Here is an 18,952-nt window from a genome sequence, read left to right as displayed (position 1 = left end):
TTATTTGGGTTAAATTTACTTGGTGTTCTATAACCTTCTTGTACTTAAATATTTATATCTTTCTGTAGTTTTGGAAAGTTCTCTGTTATTATTTCATTGAAAGACTTTCTATTCCAATCTCTCTCTCTAGCTCCTCTTTAAGGCCAATAACTCTTGTATCTGTCCTTTTGAGGTGAAGACTAAGCTCTATTTTTTAATCTTGCCCAAATTCCTGTCTAAGGGGTCTGGGGAGTTGTGCCCTACAAACTATAAATTCTCATCAGATGGGTTTTATTTAATTCTATATATCATGACTTACTTTCCAATCTGACTCTGGCATAGCATTACAATACAAGGAAGAAAATAAAAATATTTTACCCCAAAACATGTTTTTCTGCCATATCTTGAAATGGCCCTGCAAAGCCATCCTTTGTGTGGGAAAAACTGCATTTGTAAAGAATCTCTATTAACATAGCTAGATCTTTTTCATCAGGCCCTCCCAATCCTGAAGAGATTAATTAAAAGTCTAGCACCCTTTAACGATCTGAATAGGAAATATTTGTCATCTATTGTCTCTAAGGGCAGCCACTATAAGACTTCAAAAAGACCTTGGTCTCCACAATCTTTTATCTTAACCTGAATATTTCCTTTCTATTGATCCCAGGTCTTTAGACAACCTCAACTAATTGTCAACCAGAAAATGTTTAAATTTACCTATAGCCTGGAAGCCCCTGCTTTGAGTTGTCCCACCTTTCTGAACCAAACCAATGTATTTCTCAAATGTATTTGATTGATGTCTCATGCCTCCCTAAAATATATAAAACCAAGCTGTACCCCAACCACCTTGGGCACATATTGTCAGGACCCTCCTAAGGGCTGTGTCATGGGCTAAGGTCACTCGTATTTGGTTGAGAATAAATCTCTTCAAATATTTTACAAAGTTTGACTCTTTTCATCAACAGAGGCTATTTTCTAGATCTTATTGGTATGCTTCATTATTTTTTATTTTTTTTTGTCTCCTCTGACTATATATTTTCAAATAGCCTGTCTTTAAGCTCACTAATTATTTCTTCTGCTTAAGCAATTCTGCTTTTGAGTGACTCATGCATTCTTCAGTATGTCAATTAAATTTTTTAGCTCCAGAATTTCTGCTTGATTTTTAAATATTATTTCAATCTCTTTGTTAAGTTTATCTAATAGGATTCTAAATTCCGTCTCTGTGTTATCTTGAATTTTGTGGTGCTATTTAAACAGCTATTTTTAATTCTCTTAAAAGTCACATATTTCTGTCACTCCAGGATTGGTCCCTGGTGTGTTTAGTTTGTTTGGTGAGGGCATGTTTTCATGGATGGTTCTGATGCTGGGGGATATTTGTCAGTGTCTGAGCCCTAAAGAGTTAGGTATTTATTGTAGCCTTGGCAGTCTGGGCTTGTTTGGATCCATCCTTTCTGAGAAGGGTTTCCAAGTATTCAAAGGGAATTGAGTGTTGTGATCTAAGTCTTTGGTCACTGAAGCTTTGTCTGCATTAAACGGCACCTGAAGCCCAGTATCACTGTGACTCTTGCAGACTTATAGAGGTATTGCCTGGTGGTCTTGAATAAGATCCATGAGAATTCCCTGGGTTACCAGGCAGTCTCTTGTTCTCTTCCTCTAATGTCTGCCAAATCAATGAACTCTCTCTCTCCATGATAAGCTGCCTGGAGATGGGGAAGAGGTGACAGAAACATCCCTGTGGCCATCACCACTAGGACTCTGCTGGGTCCATGTGACTAACTCCTGGCTACTGGTCATGTTCACTCAAGGCCTGTAGCTTTTCCAGTTAGCAGGTAGTGAATCCAGCCATGCTTGTGGCCTTTCCTTCAGAGCAGTGAGCTCTGCCCCAGCCCAGGGCAGATTCAGAAATGCCATCCAGGAGCCACGGTCCAGAGTTGGAAACTTTAGGGATCTACTTGCTGCTCTATTCTACTGAGGCTGAGCTGACACACAAGCCAGAAGACAAAGTCCTTCCTACTTTTCACTCTTCTTTCCTCATGAAGAAAGAGTCTCTCTCTGTGGCCACCATAGTCCCAGGCCCATGATGAGTACTGCCTAACTACTACCGATGTTCACTCAACAAACTGTCAACCAGATAATGTTGAGGGCTCTTCATTCAGCTTGTAGTGAATGCTGCCAGGCCTGGGTCTCTCCCTTCAGGGTAACAGGCTCCTAACTGGTCTAGGGCTATTTCAGAAATGTTGTCCAGAAGCCAAGACCTGGAATCAGCATCCCCACTGTGCCTGAGCTGTTGCCCAAGCTGCAAGACAAAGTCCCCTTTACTCTTCTCTTTCCTTTTCTCAAGCAGGAAGTCTTTCCCTGTGACAACTACAGCTGAGAATGTGCTGGGTCACACCTGAAGCTAGCACAGGCCTGGGTCTTACCTAAGGCCTGTGGCGAGTACTGCCTAGGTACCACTTAGGGTTTTTTTTTTTTTTTTTTTTTTTTTTTATGATGGAGTTTCACTTTTGTTGCCGAAGCTGGAGGGCAATGGTGCGATGGCAGCTCACTGCAACCTCCACCTCCCGGGTTCAAGCAATTCTCCTGCCTCAGCCTCCTGAGCAGCTGGGATTACAGGCGTATACCACCACACCCGGTTAATTTTTTTGTATTTTTAGTAGAAACGGGGTTTCACCATGTTAGCCAGGCTGGTCTTGAATTCCTGACCTCAGGTGATTCGCCCACCTCAGCCTCCCAAAGTGCTGGGATTACAGGTGTGCAAGACCTACAGGCTGCTCTTTAGTCAGCAGGTGTTAAATCTTGTCATGACTGGGTCCTTTCTTCAACAAAGCAGGTTCCCTTCTGACCCAGGATGTGTCTAGATGTGTTATCTGGGAGCTAGGTCATGGAATGAGGGCTTCAGGACTCTGCCTGGTACCCTATTCTACTATGGCTAAGCTGATACCCAAGTTGCAAAACAAAGTCCTCTTTACTCTTCTCCTTTCCCCAACTAAATCTGAAGGAAGGAGTGTCTCCTGGAGCTTTGAGCTGTATTGCCTTAGTTGGGGGATAGGTGATGCTAGCACTCCCTTGATAGCCCTGGCTATTGTCTTACTAGGTCACGCCAATGGCTCCAAGCCCAGCACGGTACCAGGCTTGTCCTTGTGGCTAAACTGCCTTTCAAGTTTATTTAGGATCCCAGAGAGCTTTAGTCCATAGTGATGGGTCTAGCTAGAACTCCGATTCCAACTATCAGGATGGATGATTCCCTTCTGGCTAGTGCTCGTCTAAATGCTTCCTCCATGGGCATGACTAAATTCTGACTTGTGTTGCTTTCCACTGTGACAGGGTAGCACTGAGTTCCCATGCAAAGTTCCACAATCACTGTTCTCTCTCTTCCCAAAACACACAGATTCTCTCTCCCACCACATGGCTGCTGCCAGAGGATGGAGGAGGAGTGGGGAAATGTAGGCAATTCAAGATAGTCTTTCCTACCATCTTCAGTGCCTTTTTCCTTGATATGATGTTAGAACCAGATGCTGTGATTGCTCACCTGAATTTTGATTCATATAGGAGTGCTTTTTTGTCTGGATAGTTAGTTGTTCAATTTGGTTTTCCTGAGAGAGAGATAGGGGGACAATTGCTGGAGGGTTCTATTTGACCATCTTGCTATGCCTCCTCCCCCTGATTATTCTTTTAATATCATTAGGAGCTGTAGTAATGTTCTTCTTTCATTCCTAATATTGGCCATTTGTATCTCTCTCTCTCTCTCTCTTTTTTTTTTTTTGAGACGGAGTCTCGCTGTATGGCCCAGGCTGGAGTGCAGTGGCTCGACCTCGGCTCACTGCAAGCTCCGCCTCCCGGGTTCAGGCCATTCTCCTGCCTCAGCCTCCTGAGTAGCTGGGACTATAGGCGCCCTCCACCGCGCCCGGCTAATTTTTTGTATTTTCAGTAAAAACGGGGTTTCACCGTGGTCTCAATCTCCTGACCTTGTGATCTGCCCGCCTCGGCCACCCAAAGTGCTGGGATTACAGGCATGAGCCACCGCGCCCGGCCGTATCTTCTCTTTTTTGTCCTAATCAGTCTGGCTAGAGATTTTTAATTCTTATCGATTTTTTCGAAGAATCTGCTTTTAGGTAATTTATTTATTTTTTTAATTTCATTGATCTTAAATGTACTGTATCCTTGCTTTTACTTACTTTGGGTTTAATTTGCTCTTGGTCTTCTAGTTTTTTACAATGGAAGCACAGACTATTGATTTGAAACATTTTTTCTTTTGTAATATACACATTTCATGTTACAGATTTCCCTCTGAGCACTTTTTAGGTGATCTCACAAATTTGGATAAATTGTGTATTAATTTTTATATAGGTAAAATATTTTCTAATTTTCCTTTTGATTTTCTTGACACATCCATGGATTATTTGAAGTATCATGTTTAACTTCTAAATATTTGGGAAAATTTTAGGTATCTTTCTGTTATTAATTTCTAATTTCATTCTGTTGTGGACAGACAACATATATTGTATAATTTCAATCATTTTAAATTTATTGAAATTTGTTTTATTGTTACTGGGGGGGGTCCTTGTTCTTAGAGCTCCCAAGATGGTGGCAAGCCTTTTGTTCTCTGACCTGGGGTTCTTGGCCTCATGGATCCCAAGGAATGGAATCTTGAGCCATGTGGTGAGTGTTATAGCTCTATTAGAAGCCGTGGGTCACAGAAGAGAACCGTGGAACCCAGCAACTAGCGTTCAGCTTGATTAAGATGAACCAGGATACTTAGCCATGCAGGAACAATGGCAAGACTTTAGCCTGATTGGGAGTGGCAATGGGCACCTCGTTGGATCAGGAGCGCAGTGGACACCCTGCCAGATCCAGAGGGGTAGAAGTCAGTGGCGGGTCTGCAACCGCAGCAAACAGCAGTGGTGGATGGCGAGCAAAAGCTCAGCTCCAGCCGTAACAAACACAGACCAGAAGAACATGCAGTTGCAAGATTTAATAGAGTGAAAACAGAACTCCCATACAATGGGAGGGGACCCAAAGGGGGTTGCCATTGCCAGCTCGAATGCCTGGGTTTATATCCTGAGCATTGTCCCTCCCCCATGCTCTCAGGTGATAGATGATTGGCTATTTCTTTACCTCCTATTTTAGCCTAATTAGCATTTTAGTGAGCTCTTTTTACTACCTGATTGGTCAGATGTGAGCTAAGTTGCAAGCCCCGTATTTAAAGGTGGATGCGGTCACCTTCCCAACTAGGCTTAAGGATTCTTAGTCGGCCTAGGAAATCCACGTAGCCCTGTCTCTCATTATGACTCAGAATATAGTCTACCTTGGGAAATATTCAATGTGTACATGAAAAATATGTGTAATTAGCTGTTTTGGGGGAAGTATTCTATAAATGTCAATTAAATTTACTTGGTTAATAGTATTGTTCAAGTCTTCTGTATCTTTACTGACTTTCTGCCTACTGTTTTATAAATTGCTGAAAAAGGAATGTTGAAATCTCCAACTATAATTATGGATTTGACTATTTTTCCTTACAATTCTATCAGTTTTTTCTTCATATATTTTGACACTGTTAATAGGAGAACGCACATTTATGACTGTTATTCCTTCCCTTTACAATTGTTGACTTATTCATGATTCAATCACTCACATTTCTTTCTTTCACTTTTGGAAAATGAGGAGGTTTAACTCTATTATATCTTTAAGTTCTAATATAAGTCTACAAAATATTGTCAGAATTTTTTATATTACCTCGAAACAAAACTAGCCAAGTTAACCCTAAAAGACTACCCTCAAATAAAAATATTTCAAAATGCTTTGAACAATCAACATAACAGAATATAAAAAACAAAACAAAACAAAACTGTCATCTCCTCTAATTCTATACTGATAATTAATTTGTGGAACTTCTATAAAAGTAAATTTTATAAGGTGACCATAAAATGAATGTTTCCAATTCCTAGCTATCTTTTCACCAAAAGCTTAAGTATTAAAAAGGAAATATTTGTTAAAAAGGAACATTCTTTGCAATTCTAATGATCTCAGCTTTTGCTTCTTACCAATTCTTATATACTTAGCACAAGGACCTATTTTCATTGCTGTCCTAAGTCTCAACAAACTAGTTAGCCAGAAATCTCTGCAAAAGTTCCACTGAGTGAAGGGACTTGCATTTTCTAATATTTTTCCTGGGTTTCTTCCACTTCTATTTCATAACCCACATTGTAATTGTTTTTTAAAAAGCTGTTCCAACCTGACTAAATGTCTTTGCTAAACTGATCTCTAATGATGAATATTTAATGATACCCACCAAGTATTTTTCTCTCTGGAATATTATAAGTTCAAAGTGTATGAGACAAATGATACATTTAATTTTTTAAAATTTTAATTTGTCCAGCCCTTCCCCTGGAGAGAAGGAACAAACACGTATGTATTTCAGATTCCCTGGCAAAAATATTTTCCTGAATTTGTCTCTAGCCTAATAATGCACTGTCCCTCCATTTCTGCCCTACTCTGAATTCCCAGTTCTCTATCAGTGCTCAAGAAAATTTAATCTCTTCCTCAGTAAACTACTTTATTCCTATCTGAAAGTTTAATCTGGGCAGATGTTTTACTTAAAGTCTGCCCTCCATATCTCCATCTGTGTGGCTGCTATTTTACATTTTAACTTCCAAAAGGGTGAGGCTATGATTGTCTCCATCTACCCATCTTTCCATCTACTCATTTTTCCATCTACCCATACAAATACTCCACAATTTAGCACTGTGCCATCTACACTAAAGAACTCAATAAATGGTCATATGATGATCATTTCTTGACCAAAGTGCAGAAATTAAAGTTTGCTGTGGTGGAAGCTGGGAAACAGGAGATTACTGCTCTGACATTCTCAGTGTCTTGATGTAAAAAAATTACGGGGCTGCACCAGATCATCTCTGAGTCCTCTCAGCCTTAACATTGTATAATTCTAATCTATCCAGACAGAAACAGTGAACAACCAGTACTTTTAACTATGCAAACTATGCAAATTTACCATTGGGAATCCAAATTGATACAACAATATTAAAAACCCAAAGCAAGCCAGACACAGTGGCTCACACCTATAATCCCAGCACTTTGGGAGGTGGAAGATCGCAGATCATCTGTGGTCAGGCATTGCAGACCAGCCTGGCCGACATGGTGAAACCCCATCTCCACTAAAAATACAAAAATTAGCCAGGCATGGTGGCACATGCCTGTGATCCCAGCTACCTGGGAGGCTGAGGCAGGAGACTTGCTTGAACTCAGGAGGCGGAGGTTGCAGTGAGCCAAGACCGTCACTGCACTCCAGCCTGGATGACAGAGTGAGATTCCATCTAAAAAAAAAAACCAAAGCAACACTCATCTACCATATTAACAGATTTATGAAAATATTCCTCTAGATAAATCCATTTGAGTCTCTTTGACTAGTTTTCATAATAGGACTAATATCTAATTGATGTTTTATTGTATGAAATTAGATATTCCTAGTGTGTCAATAATGAAAAGATTTTACTCAATTTTTTTTCTTTTTACTTACTTCAGACTTGGCTTCACATGACTTTAATCCATTTTCAGAAACCAAATCCACTCATAGTGGATAAAAATTTGCCACAAACAAGCATACTCAAAAAGATGTGCCATTGACATAAGAAATTAAAGGGAGGGGTGTGAAGATGTTTTTAATGATGGTTCATAGGAATCAGTGCTTAGTCTCTTAAAGTGACTTTATTGGTTTTTTTTTTTTTTTTTTCTTGAGATGGAGTCTCGCTCTGTCACCCAGGCTGGAGTGCAGTGGCACGATCTCGGCTCACTGCAAGCTTTGCCTCCCGGGTTCACCCCATTCTCCTGCCTCAGCCTCCTGAGTAGCTGGGACTACAGGCATCCACCACCATACCCAGCTAATTTTTTTTTTTTTTTTGTAATTTTAGTAGAGACAGGGCTTCACCATGTCAGCCAGGATGGTCTCGATCTCCTGACCTCGTGATCTGCCCGCCTCAGCCTCCCAAAGTGCTGGGATTATAGGCATGAGCCACCACACGCGGCCTTAAAGTGACTATTTTAAAAGAAACAATCATTGTTTGGATGAATATATCATGATGTTTGTTAAAAACTAATAAATTTAATTGGTTTTTCTTAGGTATTTAGTACCTAGAATTTTGAATTAGAGATGATTAAAAATGGCTTATATAGTTACATTTGTTCACAATCTTTCTTTTCTTAATATTTTTGTGGAGTAGATTATTGGGAAGGGTAAAAGCATGTGGCTTACTAAGGGAATTGGGTTTGATAAAGTGCGGCTCTAATAGGTTAAAATATTAATATGCTCATCTAAGTACCCATGTTGATTTCTGAATAAGCACTTTAGATCCATTACAAATTTCAGATTTTGTAACAAAGAAAAAAATACCAATTCAACTGGCAACCTTTTGTTTAATTTTTGAAGAGCAGGATGAAATTGACTAGTTAAATATGGCGAGCAGGTTAGTCTTGACCACTTCAAGAGAATAAACATATCTTCATATTTCAGCATGATTTGATTGCCTGTAAGGTTTTAAATGTGTCATGTAATCTTTACTGCAAAAATAGCAATTAAATTTTTGTTAGAATTTTAGAAAGGCTGAAACTAGAAAATGATTTTTTAAAAGTTTTTAAAATCACCAATTTAACATGTGTTGTACACTCACTGTGTGTTCTGGAGTCAAGGCAGTGCTTGCCTTCAAAAGCCCATACAATCTAGTAGAAGAGCATTTCCCTAACATCAATATTCACCTATAGTTTTACTACTGTTTTCTCTTACATTTACTTAAAAGTTAACCTTGCACTCTAAATCTCTGTATAGGAGAGGCTTAAAGGATGGAGAGAAGCACAGAGCTGTATTTGCATATTAGTTTACATATGACTTCTTATCAAAGCATGGAGTAGTTATAAATGAGATAACTGGAGTATTGTAGGGTTAATGCTCTCTCAAATTCTCCCATGGTTGCCACTACTATTCCTAAGCAATATCTGTAAAAATCAATGTAATAATCCATTAGTGATATATTTTTATAGTCATTAAAATAAAAATGTTTATACATCACCTACAATCTTGAATTGTACTAGGAATTATACATAGCATGCTTTAGAAGCTACTGTTGTAGAAGATTTAAGATATGTACAGAAATAGCTGACTTGAGAGAGAAAGTGCTAACAGCCATTAATTGCTGTGAGCAAGGTATAAACAAATCACAAAGATTCAATGAGAGAGAAATGAGTTCAAGGAACAAAAAATGTACTTATATCACACACGTGCTTACACTGAACAAATATGACAGGGCTTTGGCAAACTCTGCTTCCATGGACTCTGCCGAAAGCCATTATTAATGCTTCCTCACCTACCTCATCTTATCCCATAAAACATCTGTTTGTTTAAAAAGAAACTGTATACTAACTCTTCAACTACAAGTTAAAAATCATGACTTTTCTTTCAAGGGGAAGAAGAATGGAGAATAAACATGCCTTTTGCAATTTTACTAAAAAATTCCAATGTTAATTAAAACCATATATTTAGTATGGATAAAGGTAATAAATGGGGATGTCTTGGATAAAACCATGCTCCTCTGTGAATTCAAATTAGTGATGCTGTGTTACTGGCTGACTTTTGAACATTCTGTTCTATTTGAAACAGCTGAACCAGGAAGGAAGCCTGTATGTCCTACAGAAACCCAATTAGGCTTGATGAAAGAGAGGCCATGAAATGCTTTTCTTGTCTACCAAGACAGAGAAAATGTTGTGTTAGATTCAGCTTTGAAATGAATTCTAAATATAAGCTTTTAGATCAGGCTTTGTCCAGTTAGCTTGGTCAACTTAAGACAATATTACATTTGATGCTCTCACAATTGGGGATGATGGTCCTGCTCAAAATCCTGACAGGCTTCTAGAAAGCTGATCCTTTTTGTTCTGGTGATTGCCACAGGAATAAACAGAGGAGATGGCTCTAGCCTTGGAGTGATTGAAAGAGAACCTGACTTGCCCACTTCCTGCTAACCCTTCCCTACACCAGCAGTGTGGTCATGTTGGATGTTTCATTACCTTCTTACAACAGCAACAACATAAGAGAAGCCAGCTGCCAACACAGTCTGCTATTCCAACAGTTATTTGTCTGTCAACAGGAATATAGTCAGAATCTACAACTGAAATTCTAATAGTGATCCTCTCCCAAACTGAGATGTGGATAAATGTTTTCTTGTGCCTTGTCAGTATGAACCTCTTTTCAAAAGACTCTTGAGCATCTTTCTTTCCTCTGAACCCCCAATGCAGTTTACTGGGGCCACTTTTATGGGGCTATCTTTATAGCATTTAGCCCTTTTCTTTTTTGTGCCACAGTAATTTGTATGAAGGATTTAAATTCCTAAGGGTTGGTAATGTTTTTTCTTATTGTGCCATTCTCTTGAGCTCCTAGCACAGTGCCTTGATTTGCATTAGAAATCCAATAAATGTTTGATGAATTCTGTGTTTAGAAAAACAACAACAAAAACATGAATATTGTCCAATTACAACAAAAAAGTCAGAGATTTTTGCTTCATTTTGTTCACTGACGTGAGTCCCATGCACCTAGAAAGTTCTTGGCACACAACTGACACTCAATAAATATTTGCGGAATGAATAAGTATTATGACTTTCCAAAGAGCTTGGAGAGTATCTATTTGATTGGCAAATACAGAAAAGGAAATATGTCACATAATGTGTAAAGGAAGAAGTAGATTAGTGATTTCTTCTTCCTCTAGACCAGAGGTTGGAAAACATTTTCTATAGAGGGCCAGATAGTAAATATTTTAATCTTTGTGGGCCATATGGTTTCTGTAGCAACTATTCAACTCTACTGTTCAGTGCAAAAGCAGCCAAAGACAATATGTGAATAAATGAGTGTGGTTGTATTACAATAAAACTTTATTTACAAAAATAGTTGGCAGGCAAGAGTGGACCCATGAGCAGTTTGCCAACCTCTGCTCTAGAGCACCTGTGTCTGTTAGAATTAAGATAACTAGGTAAATATTCTCTCCTTTAATACCATGCTTTCTGCATCTTTACACATTTGTTCCCCAACCACACACCCACAGGTACTGTGATTTGCAACATGGTAGCTGTACAATATATGTTTGTTGCATTAAACTGAGTTTTACACTGATTCCCTGGAACTGTAGTTTTCAGTAGAACCAGTTAACTCAAGTCCCTGTAATTTGCCTTTTCTTTGAATTCTGTCTTAGCAAATGTGGGGAAAGTTAATAGCTGCTGAAATAATGTCTTCTGAAACTGATGGAGTAAGGGGCACATTCTCTCTTGAGTTCCTGTTTCTCTTATTTGAAGCATTTTCTTCAGGATGTCAATGAGGTATCATAGCTGGCTCTTCTGATTATCCATGAAGACAAGAAATGACTAACACACTTTCTCATTACTCATTTAAGCTCGCTGTTCTTTTAAAGCTGCCTTCTCTCTGTCTTTTTTAAAAACTTATTTTCATGAAAGGAGTATGAGAAAATGACCACTGGTATCTACAATTGGCAAAAATGTGTTCCTATATTTTCCTCTCCAATGACTACCAAAAATGTTATATTCCTGTGAGTTTTACGTCAGATTACTATATTATTTCAGGCCGGAACCTGTGACATATGGTGATAGTAGATATATCCATTGCTGAAATGTATCCGTTTAAAAAATATTTAAGTAGTATTAATGTGGAACAACGCCATCATAAAATGTGTTCTGCAGCTCTATCCTATATTTGCACTATCTACTTGCAAAATTTTCAAGCTTATTTTTCATTTTGCTAAGTGCTGGCCCCTCTTATGAACTAGGCCTGATTCCCTCTTCAGCTGCAAATGTAATTTTAAAAAGAACTCCAATGAGATTACTTGCTGAACATGTTAAACATTCATAGCTTTGCCATATGCTGTTATGGAAATTGCATTGATTTATAGCAATTTGGGTGCCACTAGATAGCACTGATTCACCTGATACCAACTCTAAGTGTACTGGAAAATAATGTTTTAAATGTTTCATTTGCATCTAGACCTCTGTTGAACTAAGAGGCATGTACTATGTTTATGCATTTTCGGAGAACACTGATTTTTACATATTGAAAATATATTCCTGTATTTGGTGACTTCTAGAAAAAATTAGGTATATAAGGTCTAAACTCATACTGTCATGGCACAGTGGTCAATGACGTAAATTACTAAAGCCAGGCAGACTTAGGTTTTAATCCTGATTCACCCATTTAATTACTCTACAGCCTTGCTTTCTTCAATGGTATAAAGGAAAAATAGTCATGCTTATCTGAGAGGATTGACGTGAATATTAAATATGATAATGTATATAAGGCATGTAACACCTACAAAAAGAGAAATGTCTTGTGGTTTGTTCTAAAATATGCTCAATAATCATTAGCTCTTGTAGCCTAAACTTTGTATTTCTGTTATAGATTAGCGGCACTCCTTTAAATGGTGGAGAAATGCTTGAGTTTGCAGGACCTGACTGGGAATGTTGGAAGATGATTTAGAGAACTTAAAAATTGCCATACGAGACAAGGTCACTACTATAGTGAATATACGGATCTATTAAAAACAAAGGTAAAAGGGAACAAAGTCACAGGATGTTCTCTTCACAGTAAGAGTATCAATAACCTGTCCTAATTGTGTTAATTTTTGTTTGGAAGGGAGGAAGTATAATGCTCATTTTAAGCATGCTAAGAAGGACTTATGGAAATGAACACTGTCTTTATATCCACTGAGCATTCTATCCAATTACATTCAGAGGAGGAAAGACGCTTCTTAGAAATAATTATATTTCACAGTAATAAGTGAATATATACAGTGTAATGAATATTCATACATATTCAAGTTTGTAAGAACACAAAAAAGCCAGAAAACCCTTAGCTTTTTTTTTGTAATTGACTTGGAGTGCACATTTGAATATAGATGGATTCTCTCTGGGTCAGCATTCTCAACAGAGGGCATCTTTGCCCTCCAGGGAACATTTGACAATGTCAGGAGACATTTTTGGATGTTACAACTTGAGATGGGAGATGTTACTGGCATCTAGTGCATACGTTTTAGGGATGCAACTAAATATACTGCAATGCATAAAACTGCCTCTACCACAATGAATTAACTGGCCCCAAATATCAAGAATGCCAAGGTTGAGAAACCCTGCTCTAAACTGAGAGCTGCCCAAGATCAAATGGATTTAAAATCACCCAGATCCCAGATGGATACTGGGTAGGCTCTAGAGAATGTATACTTTTTGTTAATATAGTTAAGTCTTCCCAGTGTTCTGTGCTGGCTCCATGGTAATGAAACAAAAGCTGAAGTATCAATACGGAGTTCATATCCCCTCTAGAAGAAAATGACTAGAATTCCAAAGTACAATACATTATCTGACCTACTGCAGACTTCAGTGTGGACAGCAGCTAGACTTATACATAGAAGAAGGTGAACATCACACTAAGACTTTGACCAAACAGTGACCAGGGGTTTCTTGGCTCTTAAGCAGCACCAGTTCCCGTGAACAAGTAACATATCAAGCAGTGATGGCATAGACTTAAGGCTTACTTCCCAGACAAAATGTGATAAGCACAAACTCTGGATTTTTATTCTCTATTTCCACAGAATTGAAAATCTATTTAATATATCAAGGAAAATATTTTCTTTCACAAGTGCCCTTACACAAACAGAGGCTGCTTAAGAGGTTGTAGCCTTAAACATGGATACTACTTAAAGACTAAAAATGTACATAAAGAACATTACTTTGAAACTTTTGGTTCTGTACTTGATGTCATCTTGGTGATGCTGAAGAGAATTTCTGCGAACTCTGTATTTAGAGTATCTTCCATCAGTTCTCTCAGATGAACTGCAGGAATCCTGGGGAAAAAAGCAAAGGGTCTGAACTGGTAGATGAAAGAAAATTGGTGCTTGAAATTAGAGTAAGAAAGAGTCTATATGTAGCTAAAAATGAAAATAAATAATTACAAAAATTTAGAGATATATAGGAGAATCACAGGCCACCATAGAGAAAGAAGGTTACATGCAGTGGCTCAAACCTGTAATCCCAGCACTTTAGGAGGCCAAGGTGGGAGGACTGCTCTACTCCAGGAGTTCAAGACCAGCCTGGGCAACATGATGAAACCTCACCTCTATAAAAAAATACAAAAACTAGTCAGATGTGGTGGTGCATGCCTGTAGTCCCAGCTACTCAGGAGGCTGAGGTGGGAGAAGGAGGATCGCTTGAGCCCAGGAGGCAGAGGTTGCAGTGAGATTGTGCTACTGCACTCCAGCCTGGGTGAAAGAGCAAGGCTCTGTCTAAAAAAAAAAAAAAAAAAAAAAAAAAAAAAGAAAAAGAAAAAGAAGAAAATTGTCACTGTGGATAAAACCATAAAAATACAATGCATCCTACAGTGGTTACCTGAATTCTTTTAACAACTAGTCCCTATGCCCATCTACAGTGACTGACACCCTTTAGAACAAGGTTCAAGCAGCAATGTACTGTCCAAAGATGTCATTAATGACACATGCCACATTTGGATGCTGTGTACTATCCCTTGGATTGGTACTTAGCGTCAATATATTCTTGTTTTAAAAAATTGCTACCTATAAAACTAGAGCCCTTTTACTTCACTTATCCATAAACAACATCCTACCTTTTAACTATTATGTCACGTAGATTTTTAAATTTAAGGATAGCTCCTTTGCCTTTATAAACAGAAAAAGATTCAGGTAATAAAAAAAATTAAGAAAACAAAAATTTCCAGGGCCTGCCTTTTTTTCTTTCTTTTCTCTTCATTTCTTGTGGGAAGAAGGAACACAGTAAACAAGTTACTCTAGACAATTATTTAGACATTTCTATTATTATTTAGGGAGAAATTAGAAAAACAATGAGGATAACTGATTTTGGTATGTAAAAAAAAATACATATAGGGATTTAGTGTCCCTCAACGTCACAAGAAACCTTAAACTTACTGAATGTTCAAGCTAGAAGGGGTATTATAATTCCAAAGTTCTCATGCTTAGTACAAAAACAAAACAAAACAAAAACCTCTAAAAACTAGAGCCCAGGGAAGTTAAAATGATTTGCCCAGGGCTGGACAATTTGTGGCAGTTTGGACTTGGAACTCAATGCTACTTCCTTTCCACCTAATCAAAAATGTAATGTTTAAATATGGAATTGTAGAGATAAAACAATTTTTTTTTGAGACAGAGTCTTACTCTGTCACCCAGGCTAGAGTGCAATGGTGTGATCTCAGCTCACTGCAACCTCTGCCTCCTGGGTTCAAGCAATTTTCCTGCCCCAGCCTCCTGAGTATCTGGGATTACAGGCATGTGCCACCACAACTGGCTAATTTTATATTTTTAGTAGAGATGGGGTTTTGCCATGTTGGTCAGGCTGGTCTTAAACTCCTGAACTCAGGTGGTCCGCCCACTTCAGCCTCCCAAAGTGCTGAGACTACAGGCGTGAGCCACCACCCCCGGCCAACAATTCTTTCAAAATAAATATGACCACATTTAAACAAGAATAAAGTCAGGCCATCCAAATAGGATAAGGTCTGTACTCACACTTAAAGTCATAGGATATGGTCTATGTATCAAGAAATACGTATATAGGAACCCAGAGATAATATTGTTCAAGTGCCTCGTCACATGAATGTGGACATATCTCCTGAGGCATTAAGTGATTTTTGTCTGGTGCATGAGTTTGGACCAGAACTTAGGTCTTTGTATTCTTGCTCACACCACACTGATTTTTAGAAGGTTTAAAGGGTTTGAATAAATATAATCTACATCTAATAATCTCAAGGCTTTATGTATTTCATTTAAGGCCATGTCTAGTCATTTTTGTTAAGTTGATTAAAATCAGCTCTTTGTAATCACATAGAGGACTTTAGAGTACATGTAGAATGGATTTTAAGCTAAAAGCAGCAGGGCGAAGCAGATGGGCTCTGCTGTTTTACACAGAATTAGATCCCACCTCCAGCTAGTTTATGGGCTCCAAGCTTCAGTGTCCTCATCTATAAAATGGGCGAAAATAATACCCATCTATAGGGTATCTCTGAAGATTAGGAAACATGTACCATAAAGTACTTAGCACCTGCTAAGTATCATGCAGTGTGTGCATAACACTTGCTAATTAAAATTAACTCTTTCCCTTTTCAAGCTAAAGGTTTCAATTTTAATATATTGGAAAGTACAATGCTGAACTCTGAAAAAGACCTTCCCCCAAAATTTCACTATTTAGGCATCTTCATATGTGAGTCTGTATGTATATGAGCTAGACTTGTAGATGATCACCAGCTCATAGGATTAAAAATAATAATAATTAGCCTTTTGGTAATAGTAGAGAATACAACTTTTAAACTGTACTTATGAACATTCAGTTCATTGTAGACAACTGGGGCAAAAGTGATCTGTCACTGGAGGTTACACTTTATATTTTTATGCTGGTATTAGACAGGTGTCTATTTCTCAGTGACGAGGGCCACCTGTTTCCCATACTTTCTCTTGTCTCCCCTTCATTTACTTGGATAATTTCTGTTAGCTACAGAGAAAAAACGAAAAGAATATGGATATAACATATTGCCTCCTAACACATCGGGTTGTTTAAGAGTAAACAGAAATTGCATTGTTTTGGATACTGGTTTCATAATTCTTTAATAGATATTTAAACTGCAAATATATAATCAAATTATGAGAAAGAATCAAAACTCAGTAAAATATATTTGAAACACTTGGTTTTGTTCAATTTGGGATAGTCTAGCTTTGTAGATGTGTCAGCTAAACTGGATCTCACTCAAAAATGTTAGTTACAGAACTACCAAAAGATGCTTAATGCAAGGTAATTTTAAGATAGTGTAGACCTTGGGAACCACATTTTATCAATGCTTCCAATAAATCAATATGGCATGATCTGGCTATTTTCCTATCCACTGTATCTTCAAATAATATGTCAGATCTAAACAGAATCTAAATATAACATAAGTTATATTTTAAGGTCAATGTGAAATATGATTACATGGTTGCCAAAAAGAAATCCTTCCCATTGTTAGCTTCAGCTATACACGGTCAATAAATTATAAATCATTAAAATTTTACATTGCATCTGCAGTCCTAAGGCTATATATGACATTCTTGGGACCAGACCTTGTCCGGCAGGACTGGCAACAGAGATATTTGTTTTGAGTATCTCCTCTACGAGGAATTTAAAAAATTACAGAAGGTAAATTAACACATGTAACAAATTGGCTTGATAATGAAATGCTTTGTGGTTAGAGGTCTATCAATAAATGGCCATGAAATACGAAATGTGAAATTTATGTGGGTTTGAGTTCATATGTCATAGTATAAAGATAACCTGGGAACTACCATATGTCTAAAACAAACAGTACCCATATAATTCACAAATTAAAATTGCTAATCAAAAAAGTTACCTACTGTCAGTGTAATGTGTAACTCCCTTTAATTCTTAGGCTTTTCTAAATTATTGTTAAAGCTTTAGGGGCCCAACTGAGCGTCTAGTAGTACAGTAAAAGTATCTTCCTATCTTGTGCCAATATATAAGTTGCACTTGTTTTCAATTCTAACTTCACAAATGTCAATAAACTCTGATAAGGTGGTATGTTAAAAGTCCCCAATGTTTTTTAGTCCTTCTTCCTTCACTATACTTTTCTTTGCACATCAGGAAGATGTCAAGTGTTCTCACTCAGATAAAATACTGAAAGAGACAAGCCAACTCTTTCTTACTCTGAAGTCTTTGAAATCTTCTAGTAGGCTCAGTTTCTCAGGCACAGACTCCAGATGGTCCAAGGCCACTCGGGTACTCTGAAATAGAAAACATAAGGAAACCAAACGTTATAAAAAATTGATTAATACTCTCAGAATCCACATACTAAAAGTCAGATGCACCACTGGAAGAAGCAGTTCAAGCTGTAGATTTAGACAGTCAAATAAGAACATATATAATAGTGTTTCCAAGATAAATGTATCTTTTGAAATCAGAAGAATTATTTCCTTTCAAAAACTATATGAGATGCATTTGCAAGACTGATTCAGATACAAAAATTCTTCCTGGATAATTGCTTTCAACTGATATGCTATGAAACTTTCTATAGACTATTTCATATTAATATTAATTTACAAACCTGCTTCAGTGAACATCAGAAATAAACCATGAGGTAATACTGAGAAATAGATGAATCTGCAGTTACTTATCTATGGAGCATACTAGAGATTCTCAAATGTTGCCATTATAAAGAAGAAAAGAGTTCTCGGCAATTATTTCAGTTAAAAGGGAAGGCAGAGTGGTTCTCAAGATTTGGAAGAAATATCTGAAATTAAACATTTGCTTCAGGGACACAAGATCCTGTGGATCATAAGTCAGTAACTTATTGCATAGTCTTTAATTAGCTGATCACTTACACCCACCTGTGAACATTAACAGAGAATGATCTGAAAATTATTTCAAAGCAAACATAAAATAAAAAGTTAAATGGTAAAATAACCTTAAGACTAGAGACTGCATATATATTATAAGCATCTCTGTATTCTCAGTTCTGTCACAAGGCCACACATCTTAGGCGGGTAACAGGTGCTAGCTCTTACATTTAAAATGAATTTTAATTGTTCAGTGAAATAAACCATAAACCCTATGGCTGACACATGGGAAGAAAGTGATGTGTCCTGCAAGAATCTGGACATGAATTTACACAAAGTTGCAGAGAAGTAAGTGTCCCCTCAGTATTCCATGTACTTCCCTACTTCTCCCCTGTGAAAGTTCTAAACAATGGATTCTGAGAGTGTCACTTCTGGAATGAGACAGTTGAACCTGAGCGTTCCCCCTTCTATCCCAGCCCCTGCCATGAGGACCCTGATGGCCACATGCTCCAAAAGGCATAACTACAAGATTAACATGAGAGCTGCCCACCATATTGGATTTCATGTGAGTCACACAATAA

At 37.8% G+C, this 18,952-nt stretch overlaps 2 protein-coding genes across 8 annotated transcripts in view; one reads left to right on the top strand and one right to left on the bottom strand.

Moving 5' to 3' along the window:
- Positions 1 to 13,764, top strand: part of LOC126959600 (endogenous retrovirus group K member 19 Env polyprotein-like) — a 68,688-nt gene extending 54,924 nt beyond the window's left edge. Inside the window, exon 5 of the transcript XR_007727576.1 lies at positions 12,434 to 13,764. The gene's annotated coding sequence lies outside the window, so the exon portion shown is untranslated. The remainder of the gene's footprint in view (positions 1 to 12,433) is intronic.
- The window catches only part of CEP128 (centrosomal protein 128), a 445,924-nt gene that overhangs the window by 32,710 nt on the left and 394,262 nt on the right, over positions 1 to 18,952 (bottom strand). For all 7 annotated transcript variants that reach the window (XM_050798934.1, XM_050798932.1, XM_050798937.1 and 4 more), the window contains 2 exons: positions 17,742 to 17,819; positions 13,758 to 13,871 (listed from right to left, as the gene is read on the bottom strand). In XM_050798934.1, coding sequence (XP_050654891.1) covers positions 13,758 to 13,871; positions 17,742 to 17,819 — 192 coding nt within the window. The remainder of the gene's footprint in view (positions 1 to 13,757; positions 13,872 to 17,741; positions 17,820 to 18,952) is intronic.

Source organism: Macaca thibetana, chromosome 7 (assembly GCF_024542745.1).
Source record: "Macaca thibetana thibetana isolate TM-01 chromosome 7, ASM2454274v1, whole genome shotgun sequence".
Taxonomy (NCBI): domain Eukaryota; kingdom Metazoa; phylum Chordata; class Mammalia; order Primates; family Cercopithecidae; genus Macaca; species Macaca thibetana.
This window is presented reverse-complemented; position numbering and strand designations above follow the sequence as displayed.